This window comes from Geotrypetes seraphini, chromosome 7 (genome assembly GCF_902459505.1).
Source record: "Geotrypetes seraphini chromosome 7, aGeoSer1.1, whole genome shotgun sequence".
Classification (NCBI taxonomy): Eukaryota; Metazoa; Chordata; class Amphibia; order Gymnophiona; family Dermophiidae; genus Geotrypetes; species Geotrypetes seraphini.
In genome coordinates, this window is record NC_047090.1 from 23,172,002 (window position 1) to 23,185,584 (window position 13,583).

The 13,583-nt window shown below is 43.7% G+C and overlaps 1 protein-coding gene across 3 annotated transcripts in view; it reads right to left on the reverse strand.

Moving 5' to 3' along the window:
* Window positions 1-4,437: 4,437 nt before the first annotated feature.
* Window positions 4,438-13,583, reverse strand: part of NFYB (nuclear transcription factor Y subunit beta) — a 67,914-nt gene continuing 58,768 nt past the window's right edge. For all 3 annotated transcript variants that reach the window (XM_033951480.1, XM_033951479.1, XM_033951477.1), the window contains exon 7: window positions 4,438-5,017. In XM_033951480.1, the coding sequence (XP_033807371.1) occupies window positions 4,985-5,017 (33 nt within the window). In that variant the 3' untranslated portion in view covers window positions 4,438-4,984. The remainder of the gene's footprint in view (window positions 5,018-13,583) is intronic.

Here is a 13,583-nt window from a genome sequence, read left to right on the forward strand (position 1 = left end):
CCCTTAAGCGTCTTTTCTTCTCCACTCCACCTTTCCTTCCTTTCTCCCACCCTGCCCCTTACCTTTGTGGCGCTTCCCCACCCGACCGATAACAGAACAGGCCCGGTCGGACAAATCTCCCTGTCCTGTAGCCGCGAATCTAAATTACCTTCTTACAGCAGCTGGAGTATTGAAGCTGCTGTAAGAGGTAATTTAGATTTGCAGCTACAGGGCAGGGAGGTTTGTCGGCCGGGCCTGTTGTCGGTCGATCGGGGGACCTGACCGGCTGTGCACATTCCCCGGGGCGGACCGCCCTCCCCCCTCTTTCGTACGCCATTGCCTTCTACCTACCTTAAATCCTCCCTCCGACGTCAGCGCTGACATCGGGAAGACTTCCGGTCGGCTGTGTGCTGCGCCAGGGCAGGAAAGGAGAACGAGACATCCTCTCGCGGCTCGAGTCGTGCACTGCGATCCAACCCCGCAGGAACCCCGCGACCCTCGGAGGCATCCCCACGGGATCCCCGTGACCTTAGGGGGCATCCCCACGGGATCCCCGTGACCCAAAGGGGGAACCCCCGTTCCCGTGCAGCTCTCTACTAGAGAGACGCATAGGGCTGCTTAAGCTTGCCCAAAGCTAGGCATTGTTTCACTTAGAAGTGGCCTAAGATGAGCTTAGGTGGCCCTAGGCATCTCCCTAGGGCCGCGATAGGCACCTGAAATGTAGGCCAGCAAAATGCTGGTCTGCATTTCAAATAGACATGGCCGCTGAGTTGATCGCGACAAGGGAATCTCCCTGATGCGATGAGTTTAGCGGCCGCAGCAAGGAACCCGTCCCCCCTCCCCCCCGTGAAGTCAGCCGGCATGATGGATGCTCACTCCCTCCTGCCAGAACCCCCAAAGCCCCCCACCGAATGTCCACAGCAAGAGGAGTGGCCAATTCATCCTGCCGCAATGGCGAACCCTCCTGACAGTCCACAGCAGGAAGGATGCCAACTCCCTCATGCCACTGGCCCTATTATCCCCTGAACCCTACCAAGCACACCCCGACTCCATCCCTGACACCCCAACATCCCCCTCACACTAATACCCCCAAGATCCAACTGCTACCCCCCGAGCCCCTCCCCTCGTACCTTTATCTTTTTTTTAACTTAATTTATATTCCGCATTTCCTACAATTCTATGTGGATTACAAATTATTCCCTAACTGTCCTGTTGGGCTCCCACTCTATCTATAATGTACCCGGTACAATGGGGATTAAGTGACTTACCCAGGATCACAAGGAGCAGTGCAGGATTCAAACCCACAACCTCAGGGTGCCAAGGCTGGAGCTCTAACCACTGCATCACCACACACTCTTGATGGCCGGCATGAGGGATGCTCACTCCCTCCTGCTGGCAGGTCCACCACTGCAAAATGGTGGGCCTTCCCCTTCCTGGTGTATTCTGGGATGACTCACGGAGGGGCCTAAGGCCTGATTGGCTCAGATGCCATAGGAGGAGCCTTAGGCACCTGGACCAACAGGAGTCTTAGGCCTCTTTCCCAGTGCATTCAGGGATGCACTAGGAGTAGCCTAAGGCTTCCATTGGCCATGTACCTAAAGCCCCTCTAAGGGGGAGGAGCATGCACTCAGAAAAGTGTTGGATTTCTGTAACTCCCAGCTTGTGGGTTGGGATTAACACCTAGCATATAGAATCCAGAAGGGACATAACAGAATCTGCAATCATTCATTTCCCATAACATAACTGTCCTGATTTATGAAAAGTCCATTTTGACTTTGGGGGAAACCTTTTTAATGAATCAAGCCTGTAGCATGTAGGGTTGGTATCAAAACACACTGAACAAATTCACATCAAGTTATATTGAATTACCAGACCTCAAATACCCAAGGCACTACTTGACTAATTTTTCATGCCCTTACTGTCTCTGTTCTAAAATGTATGTTAGTAAAACCAAGAGGTGTCTTAGGATGCATCTCAGTGAACACAGATCTAATATCAAATGCAAAAGAATGGAGGCTCCCATGTTGGGAAATGAATCATGTTTTTTCTGATCTACAATGTATCGTTATTGACGTTGAAAAGATGAATCCAAGAGGAGGTAATAGAGACAGACTATTGGTACAACAAGAACAGCAGTGGATCCATACGTTAAATTCTTTAGAACCTATGGGACTTAACAACATTGAATGGAAGGTTTTTTGAGGTACATTGGTTTTTATTTCAGTTTGGTAGTTTTCTTCCTTTTTTGGTTGTTTTGGGGGTTTTTTTGTTCTTAAATGCATTAATTTTTCTTTACACAATTAGTTGTTCCCTATCTAAACAGTCATTGGATGTTTTTTTGTGAATTAGTGTAGGTCTGTTCTTTGACATAACAATTACAATGTAGCAATTCCTTTACTATAATACTGGCCTGACAGAAAGTAATTAAAATGTAGCGATTTTCCACAACAATAGTATTGGCTTTTTGACAACAAGCAATTAAAATGTTGCGATTTTTCTACAACAAATGCTGTTTTCTAGTATTAGCACACTGTGCTTTTCATGTGGCCAAAAGAGCGATCTTTTATTGCACTAGTGGAATCGTTTATAAGAATTAAATTTCTTTACAATAGCATTGGCTCTTTTACACTAAATATTTAAAATGTAGAGTTTTTCAATAAATGATAGTTGCTTTTTAATATAAGCACTCAGGGTTTCTTTGTGTAGACAATAGAGCTATTTTTCATAGCGCCACTGGAGTCATATTAATCAGTTGAATGTAACTCTTTTTTTTACATAAACGTAATGATGTCATCACATTTAAGCTTTTACGATTGGCCAGTTTATCAGCAGGGGATTTAAAAGCGCCGCCATATTCTAGGCATCCCGACTTAGTATGTGCTGTGCGAGTGCCGACTATGGTGGCTCTGTTAAAGTCCTTGAAATAAGTAACCAATTTTTTATTTTAGAATGCGGGGCCTTACAGATAAAATCACCACTTGCATGCCTTAGTTGTGCGATCCATTGGCACAGTGCGAGAAGTTGTTTGTATGCCATCAACCTTTAAACATTGCAAATTGATAATCATTGGCATGCTATAGAACCAAATAACTTTTCTTGTTGAATTTATTTTTGTCAATTATTAGCACCGGTTGAGAAAGCTGATGCGATTTTATTAGTTTTCAGATATTGTTAAAGCAGCGCGGCAGCCATATAGTTCACCAGCAATTAAACATTAACAAAGGTTTTATTCCTTCTATTTATCCTTTTTTGTGATTTTTTTTTGTGAATTTTCAGGCTCACACACGTGTGGCACATCAATTTGAATATCTTTTAAGATCTTTTTAAGTTTTCTTAAAAAAATTGATATGCTCAAAAGTAATTAAAGTTTCAATTTAGAATGCCCACGGTTCTAATGTACTTTTATTCATCTTTCAGGGAACAATAAGGTCAAATATCAATTTGTGAAGTTATTAAACAATTTTTTTAGTATAAACTAAATTAATTTTTTGTTCATTAATTTTTCTTTGAGTCTCCTTTTGGATTAGTTAACAGTAGGTTGGGATTTAGGTTTTTAATAATTAAAATATTTAATTAAAGATTAAAAAGATTATTAATTAAAAACTATAGAGTTTGCTAGGATTTTTACAATTTTCAAAATATTGATCAAGTTTTATTTTTCAGGTTTGATGCAGTAATATAAGGGGGCATATAGCCCCTGATGAAACAAAGCGTGAAACGGTTGAGCAGCCGTCGGGCACAAAAGATAAGTGCTCTCCTTTTCAAGCACTTTACGTACTCATTGCACTTTATATTTATTGAAAAATTGATATTATAAATATTCAAATAAATTTTTATAGCATAAGTCACTTTACTAAGACCAATGATGAATTTAGTACCCCAGTAAGGGTATGAAAAATTAGTCAAGTAGTGCCTTGGGTATTTGAGGTCTGGTAATTCAATATAACTTGATGTGAATTTGTTCTCCGATTTGTATATTAGTTTTTGTTTTGGACAAATTTTTTGTTTTCTTCATTTTCAGTTGATTTAATCAAAACACACTGAACATGCCTTATCAAGAAAAAGAAATTTGATATTTTAATCAGGTGGTTCGTTTTCCTTAAAGGACTGTACAATTATTCTACCAAACTTAGGAAAAAATACAAGCAATCTTATATAGAAGAAAATTATTTTTGAAACTTACATAAAACAACTTTTATATTGCTTTACACTTCCTACTTCTACCAGTTATGAATATGCACAAAATATGTAACAGTACTAGCCTACTGTAATTTTATTAGCTGGTTCAAAATAAAAGACCATCATGAACCATCCCACTGAGCAACAGCAGGAAGATACTACAGAAATTGAAATTTTTGTTTTGTAGCACTGAAAATGTAAACAATTTCTGGCAAATTATTTTTCCTGGACTATGTCACTCTAATGTTATATTGAAATATGTAATAATCAAGTCCCAAGTGTCTTAAAAATTGACTTTAATAAATACATTAACAAGTAAAACTTAGCTAAGACATCTCCCATGCAAAGACTAAATTGTATATAACCAAAATTAATTCCATTTTAAGGAAGGCAAACTTGCATTCATGTACCCTATATTTTTATTAAAAGGGTAAACATCGTGAAGTAAACCCAACATATTTGAATTACAAAACATTACATGATTCAATATGAAAATAAGAAACTGTCTAACTCTCAGACAGTAGTAAGTCAGCAATTTACAATACATACAAGAGTCCGAGTAATAAACTCTTATACAAAAACAAAAATATTTAAACTAATATGTTTAAAATCCAAGTTGTCTTAAAATCAATGAAAACCATTTTTCAAGTTGGAATTTATTCCTCGATCAGTCAAGCCTCAAGAAGCTACATTACGGCTATTTAATACACAAAAGAGAGAATCCTCTGCAGCAATCGTCACAGATGTCCTCATTCAGGAATTATACAGCTTTTGTCCTCTCTCTTCCCATTTTTTTTTTTTAGGTGGGTTCAGGTTTTTCTTCAAATTATGAGAACTGAATTTGTTGAACGCCAGAAATCTGAAATAAAAATACCATGCTAAAATTAGTGATAGAAATGAGCAGCAAATAGCTTAAACAGGGTCTTACCCCCTTTTCATTGCCAGTACAATATTTGGTCAAATTTCACTCAAATTGTCACTAAACGATCCATATAACTCACTCTGAAGAAGTTTATATTAAGAAGCAAAATATAGAGAATTCCTGATTAAAGTGATGGCAGGTCTGATTTACCAGTACAGTATAAATGCAGTTCAATGAGTGCTTAAAAACGCTGTACTAAAATCAGAGCAACATGAAAGTCAATATAATATAAGGAATGAAACTGGAACTTATGATAGCACTGTAATAAGGAAAGCTTAACATCAGTCTTATGCTACAAGAGCCTTCTCATATGTGTATTTGATTGGATTTTTTAATCTTCCAAAAAGTTACTTGAAATACAGCACTCTAGAGCATAATAGATTGACAGACATACATAGAGTTACCATATGGCTCCAGAAAAAGGAGTAATCTGGGGTTTTACTTCCAATGGAAGTAAGGAGGCTAGATTGACAAATCTGGATTTTACTTCTATTGAAAGAAATGGAAGTAAAACCCAGATGACTCAATCTGTCCTCCTGTATCTGGAGCCACATGGTAGCCTTTAGACCAGGGGTGGGCAACTCCGGTCCTCGAGGGCCGGAATCCAGTTGGGTTTTCAGGATTTCCCCAATGAATATGCATGGAAAGCAGTGCATGCAAATAGATCTCATGCATATTCATTGGGGAAATCCTGAAAATCCAACTGGATTCCAGCCCTCCAGGACTGGAGTTGCCTACCCCTGCTTTAGACAGATACCCCCTCTCTAAATCTTTATTGACACTGAAAACATCTAGCTCTAATTTTAGCAGTAGTTATGTACTTTCCTTAGCAAAGTGTTATTCCATTCAAAGAAAACCCAAAACATTGAAATAAAATAGCTATTGTTTCTTAATTTAAAGGTGCCATCTGACAGCAAAAGGTGAGGCTGCCTCTTGATGGGTGGTCCAGTGATTACTTAGTATTTATCCTGCTCTCCTTGGAGCTTTTTTGCTCTTTTTAGAAGCATTATAAATCAGTTTGACAACTGGAGAACCTTAACAGTTCAGGGCTGCATTTTTACTTTACACTTTTGAATTTTTAGGTAACCTGGATAGAAATGGTAGAGGAAGTCGATTTTATTTTAAAGATTTCTGCCTCCCACTGCAGCTCCTTCTGACTCTGGGCAAGTCCCTTAACCCTCCATTACTCCATGTAAAAAATAAGTATCTATATACTCGTATAATATGTAAATCGCTTTAAATGTAAGCACAGAAAGGCGGTATATCAAATCCAGTCTCCTTTACCCTTTAAAAAGCCTTGAAACACTAGCTCTCTGAGGAATAATGGCAAAGTAGTGGATTATAAAGATGTAAATGGAAAACCATATTGCAGTACTACATATGTCTTCAGTGGAAAGTTAGCAAAGATGGGCAACTGCTGTCACCATGGCTGAATTGATGCAATTTACTTGAAATGTTCAATAGCTAATAGCACTCTTGCTAGGCGAATGCAGGATATACTTAGTCTTGTAATCCATTTGATAAAAAATTACCGCAGGTTCTAACTTGTTAGGATTAAAGGGTATTAGGAATCCGATGGCAATGTGGCTGTCGTCATGAGGAGAAAGCACAGTTACTTACCGTAACAGGTGTTATCCAGGGACAGCAGGCAGATATTCTTGACTGATGGGTGACGGCACCGACGGAGCCCCGGTACGGACAATTTTAGAGTGATTGCACTCTAAGAACTTTTTAGAAAGTTCTAGCTCGGCCGCACCGCGCACGCGCGAGTGCCTTCCCGCCCGACAGAGGCGTGCGGTCCCTCAGTTAGTATAAGCCAGCTAAGAAGCCAACCCGGGGAGGTGGGTGGGACGCAAGAATATCTGCCTGCTGTCCCTGGATAACACCTGTTACGGTAAGTAACTGTGCTTTATCCCAGGACAAGCAGGCAGCTATTCTTGACTGATGGGTGACCTCTAAGCTAACAAAAAGAGGGATGGAGGGAAGGTTGGCCATTAAGAAAACAAATTTTGTAATACAGATTGGCCGAAGTGACCATCCCTTCTGGAGAATGCATCCAGACAATAATGAGATGTAAAAGTGTGAACTGAGGACCAAGTAGCAGCTTTGCAGATTTCCTCAATAGGAGTGGAACGGAGGAAAGCTACAGATGCTGCCATTGCTCTGACTCGATGGGCCGTGACAGAACCTTCCAGTGTCAGTCCGGTCTGAGCATAACAGAAAGAAATGCACGCTGCTAGCCAATTAGACAACGTGCGTTTAGAAACAGGACGTCCCAATTTGTTCGGATCAAAGGACAGAAAAAGTTGGGGAACTGATCTGTGGGGTTTCGTACGCTGCAGATAGTAAGCAAGAGCCCTTTTACAATCCAAAGTATGCAGAGCTTGTTCCCCAGAATGAGAATGAGGTTTTGGAAAAAAAACCGGTAGGACAATGGATTGGTTGAGATGAAATTCCGAGACAACCTTGGGGAGAAACTTTGGATGTGTACGCAGAACCACCTTGTCATGATGAAAGACCGTAAAAGGTGGATCTGCAACCAGTGCATGAAGCTCACTGACTCTCCTGGCAGAGGTAAGAGCAATAAGGAAAAGTACCTTCCAAGTGAGAAATTTGAAAGGAGAAGTAGCTAAAGGTTCAAATGGAGGCTTCATTAAAGCTGAAAGAACCACATTGAGATCCCAGATAACCGGAGGGGCTTTAAGAGGTGGTTTCACATTGAAAAGCCCACGCATGAACCTGGATACCAGGGGATGAGCTGAAAGAAGTTTTCCATGGACTGGCTCATGAAAAGCTGCAATGGCACTGAGGTGGACCCTGATGGAAGAGGACTTCAGGCCAGAATCAGACAAAGAAAGAAGATAATCCAACAACGTCTCCACCGCTAGGGAAGTGGGATCAAGATGATGAAGAAGACACCAGGAAGAAAACCTCGTCCACTTTTGATGGTAACATTGTAGAGTGGCTGGTTTCCTGGAGGCATCCAGAATGGAACGAACGGGCTGAGATAAAAGAGTATCAGTCGAGTTCAGCCCGAGAGATACCAAGCCATCAGGTGTAGAGACTGGAGGTTGGGATGCAGAAGGGTTCCCTGCTGTTGCGTAAGCAGCGAAGGAAACAGAGGAAGAAGAAAAGGTTCCCTGGAACTGAGTTGAAGTAGAAGGGAGAACCAATGTTGCCTGGGCCACCTCGGAGCAATCAGAATCATGGTGGCTCGTTCCCTCTTGAGCTTGAACAAGGTTCTCAACATGAGAGGCAGAGGAGGGAAGGCGTACAGGAACAGATTCGACCAGTCGAGGAGAAAAGCATCTGCGGTTAGACGGTGTGGAGAGTAAAGTCTGGAGCAGAATAGGGGCAGCTGATGATTGTGAGGAGCTGCAAAGAGGTCTATCTGAGGAGTGCCCCATTGAGTGAAGATAGAGTGCAGAGTTACGGGATCGAGTGTCCACTCGTGAGGTTGGAGAATTCTGCTTAGTTTGTCTGCTAAGGAATTCTGTTTCCCTTGAATGTATATAGCTTTCAGGAAGAGATGATGATCTATGGCCCAAGTCCAGATCTTCTGGGCTTCCTGGCATAAAAGGCGAGAGCCTGTCCCACCCTGTTTGTTGATGTAGTACATCGCAACCTGATTGTCTGTGCACAACAGAAGGACCTGAGGAAAGAGAAGGTGTTGGAAGGCCTTGAGGGCGTAAAACATCGCTCTGAGTTCCAGGAAATTGATTTGATGTTTCCTCTCCTGGGCTGACCAAAGACCTTGCGTCTGGAACTCGTTCAAGTGAGCTCCCCATGCATACAGGGAGGCGTCGGTGGTGATGACTAGTTGATGAGGAGGCTGATGGAACAGAAGACCTCTGGATAGATTTGAGGATACCAACCACCATTGCAGAGACTGACGAAGAGATGATGTCACAGATATGTGTCGTGAGCAAGGGTCCGACACTTGGGACCACTGAGTCGCAAGGGTCCATTGAGGAGTGCGCAGGTGAAGACGGGCATGAGGTGTGACATGAACTGTGGATGCCATGTGTCCCAAGAGCACCATCATTTGCCTTGCTGAGATGGACGGCAGAGGAAGTACCTGATGACATAGAGACTGAAGGGTCTGAAGACGATTGGATGGCAGGAAAGCTCTCATGAGGAGTGTATCCAGGATCGCTCCAATGAATTGAAGTCTCTGAGTGGGAATGATATGGGATTTGGGTAGATTGATCTCGAATCCCAGAAGTTGTAGAAACTGGATGGTTTGGTTGGTGGCCAGAAGGACCGCTTGGGCAGAAGTGTCTTTGATCAACCAATCGTCCAGGTAAGGAAATACATGCAGGTGGTGAGAGCGTAGAAAAGCCGCCACCACAATGAGACATTTGGTGAATACCCTTGGAGATGAGGCAAGACCGAAGGGCAGCACCTTGTACTGGTAATGACAATGATTGATCATGAATCGGAGATATGGTCTTGAGGTTACATTGATCGGTATGTGAGTGTAAGCCTCTTTGAGATCGAGGGAGCATAGCCAGTCGTTTTGATTTAGAAGGGGATAAAGGATGGCTAAAGAAAGCATCTTGAATTTTTCTTTTACCAGATGAATGTTGAGATCGCGAAGATCCAGGATGGGTCTGAGATCTCCTGTCTTTTTGGGAACTAGAAAGTAGCGGGAGTAGAATCCCTGCCCCTTTTGATCTAGAGGAACTTCCTCTATAGCGTTCAGAAGGAGGAGGGATTGGACCTCCTGAATAAGGAGGGCTGATTGAGGACTGTTCAAAGCAGACTCTTTTGGCAGGCTTTGAGGTGGGAGAGTCTGAAAGTTGAGAGAGTAGCCGTGGCGGATGATGTTGAGGACCCATTGGTCCGAAGTGATTACTTCCCACCGGCTGAGGAACAGAGAAAGTCGACCTCCTATTGGTTGAGGCAGGAGAGCAGGAATAGGGATACTGGCTATACTGCGGAGAATGAAGTCAAAAGGGCTGTGACTTTTGCTGAGGAGGTTGTTTTACAGCTTGTTGCTGTTGCTGTTGTCTGGGAGGCTGACGTTGCTGTTGTCTCTGACGCCTAGGTTGTTGAGCAGTGGTAGGCAATGGACGGGCTGTGAAACGGCGTTGATAGGCCGATTGCTGCCTGTATGGTCTTGGCGGAGGAGGCTTCTTTTTATTTTTGAGCAGGGTATCCCAGCGCGTCTCATGAGCAGAGAGCTTTTGTGTGGTTGAGTCCATGGAATCCCCAAAGAGCTCATCCCCTAGACATGGGGCATTGGCTAACCGATCTTGATGGTTAACATCAAGCTCGGATACCCGAAGCCAGGCCAAACGACGCATAGCTACTGACATTGCTGTCGCTCTGGATGTAAGTTCAAAAGTGTCATATATGGATCTCACCATAAACTTACGCAATTGGAGAAGAGACGACAAGCATGTGTGAAAAGCGGAATGCTTTCGTGAAGGAAGATATTTCTCGAAAGAAGCCATGGTGGTAAGGAGATGCTTTAAATAAAAAGAAAAATGAAAAGCATAATTACTAGCCCTATTAGCTAACATAGCATTTTGGTAGAGCCTCTTACCAAATTTATCCATGGCCCTTCCTTCTCTGCCAGGAGGGACAGATGCATATACACTGGCTCCTGAAGTCTTTTTAAGGGTGGATTCGACAAATAAGGATTCATGTGGTAGTTGAGGTTTGTCGAACCCAGGAATGGGAATTACCTTATATAGAGAATCCAGTTTACGTGGGGCCCCTGGGACAGTTAAAGGAGTCTCTAAATTCTTATAGAAAGTTTCCCTTAGGATGTCATGAAGGGGAAGTTTCAAAAATTCCTTTGGAGGCTGATCAAAATCAAGGGCATCCAAAAAAGCTTTAGACTTTTTGGATTCAGCCTCCAAAGGAATGGACAAGGACTCACACATCTCTTTCAAAAAACTAGAGAAAGAGGAAGTGGCCTGTTTGGAGGATGGGTCAGGGACAGCCGAATCCTCCTCCTCTGAGGAACATTCTCCTTCAGAAAGAAAGGGTTCCTCTGAGTCTCCCCACAGATCAGGGTCCCTTACATGGGAAGAATGGTCCCGAGACTCAGGTGTCGACGTTTGCATGTGTCGGGTTTTGCGTATCGACTTACCCGACCTCATCGATACCGTGTCCGGAGAAGTTATCGGACGCACCGGTGCCGAAGTCTGCACCGATTGATGGTGAGCTCTCGGCTCCGGTGCAAGGACTGGCATCGATACCGATGAGGTTAGGTGAAGCGGTACCGAAACAGTGGAAGCGGTTAAAACGGGTTCCACAATCGGTACCGATACAGGTTGTTCAACAACCGGTACCGATGGCTCGGTGCGAACTGGCACCGGAAGGTTCGGTGTCATGATGGCAGGAAGGAGTCGTTCTAATTGTTCCTTCAGCTGCACCTGAAGGATGGCCGTAATGCGGTCATCGAGGGATGGCACCGGTACCGCTTTTTTCTTCTGCGGTACCTGCGGTGCCGCTCGACGCCCCGGAGATGAGGAGCCCGATGTCGAGGGACTCACCTCTATAGGGGCGGAGCGCTTCCGCTGGCGTCGAACCGGCGGCAGGATTGGGCTCACTGCACTCGAGGCCGGAAGACGTTCCAGCGGGGAAGGCTTCTTAGCCGGCTTACCTGACTGTTGGGATGCCGGTGTGGAATCACGCGGCGTCGAAGACGAGGGTGCCGACTGAATCGGTGCCGAAGCCGGAGTCGAAGGAACGGGGTCGGACATCTCGGCACCGAACAACAATCGCTGTTGAATTAAGCGATTTTTTAAAGTTCGTTTTTTCAAAGTAGCACAGCGGGTGCAAGAGGAGGCCTGATGCTCAGGACCCAAACACTGTAAACACCAGTTGTGTGGGTCCGTGAGAGATATAGGCCTAGCACACCGCTGGCACTTTTTAAAACCCGGTTGAGGGGGCATGAAAGGAAAAACGGCTTCCGCCAAATCGAAGGCCGAGGCTTCGATGGTGGCAGAAGGCCCCGCCGGGGAAAACCGAAATTGAAGAAAAAATTGAAAGAATTTTTTTTTTTTTTTTTTTTTTTTTTTAAACAAAATAAAAGAAAGAAAAAAGGCAAATTAGCCAAACGTTTACGCGAGCGGGAAGGCAAGTATGAAAAAATTTTCAACAGCCGTTGAAAACGCGTCTTCTTAGCTCCGCGGAAACTAAGAAACTAAGAAACTGAGGGACCGCGCGCCTCTGTCGGGCGGGAAGGCACTCGCGCGTGCGCGGTGCGGCCGAGCTAGAACTTTCTAAAAAGTTCTTAGAGTGCAATCACTCTAAAATTGTCCGTACCGGGGCTCCGTCGGTGCCGTCACCCATCAGTCAAGAATAGCTGCCTGCTTGTCCTGGGATAATGCTTAAATTCGCTTAAAGTGACAAATTGATTCCAATACAGAATAAACATCACACCTGCGTACTAGTAAAAATAAAATTAATTTTTAAGAATTATATCTAAATTCAGTTTTTTTGAACTTTTCTGACATTTACATTATTAACAGTTACTTATTTTGGGGCTTTTCACAGCATTATATCCCTGAGGAGCCCCAGGCCCCTACAAGACTCTTATGAGCATTCTCCCCAAGCTGAAAATAGAAATTTGGAGAGAAGCACTGACTTACAGCCTAGGAGGGGGAGGGGTAGAACTAGAACTAGAACTAGGCAGTTTTCCAAGAGATTGAGTCCTCTTAAGGCCTCTAAGTATTGAGGTTATGTGAGCACCATGGGTGTTATTAATAATTAAAACTGGAAAATAAAGAGCATGCAAGGTGATACAAAGGGCTCCTTTTACTAAGCTGCGTTAGGGCATTAATGCGCAGAATAGCGTGAGCTGGCATTAGCTCTAGCCGCGGAGCGCAGGGTTAGCACGCGCTAATCTGCTACGTGCGCTAAAAACGCTAGCGCACCTTAGTAAAAGGAGTGATTAACTTTGAAATTAATTGGGGTAAGTGAGACAGTTGAATTGTGGAACTATCTGTGAAAGATTATTTTAAATTGGCTATGACAAAAGCAAAGGGGCTCATAATCGAAAGAGAAAAACATCCAAAAACCGGCCTAAGTCGGCACTTGGACGAACATTTCCCAAATACGTCCAAGTGCCGATAATAAAAATCGGTTTTGGACGTATTTTCTATACAACCTAGGCCTAGGCCTAGGCCAGTGCTGCTGAACGACCAAAGCTAGATGGGGCATTTCGGGAGGAGTGTTGAGGGCGGGAGTTGGGCGGGACGTGGGCCGGCTTAGACTTAGTTGTACAGCATGTATAACCGAAAGTTATACAGGCTGGGATCGACGGAACTTGGACGTTGTGACTTAGACCATGTACAACATGGTCTAAGTCACAAAAACCCACTTAAACTCACCAGATAAGCACTGAAAACATATAACACAGACCCCCACACACTACCCCAGTGATCACCAACCCCCCCCCCTAAAAATATTAATCACATCTTTAAAATTCAGCCTCCAGACCATCATCACCTGGCCGCCTGGCATAGGAAAGCCTAGTCGTCCA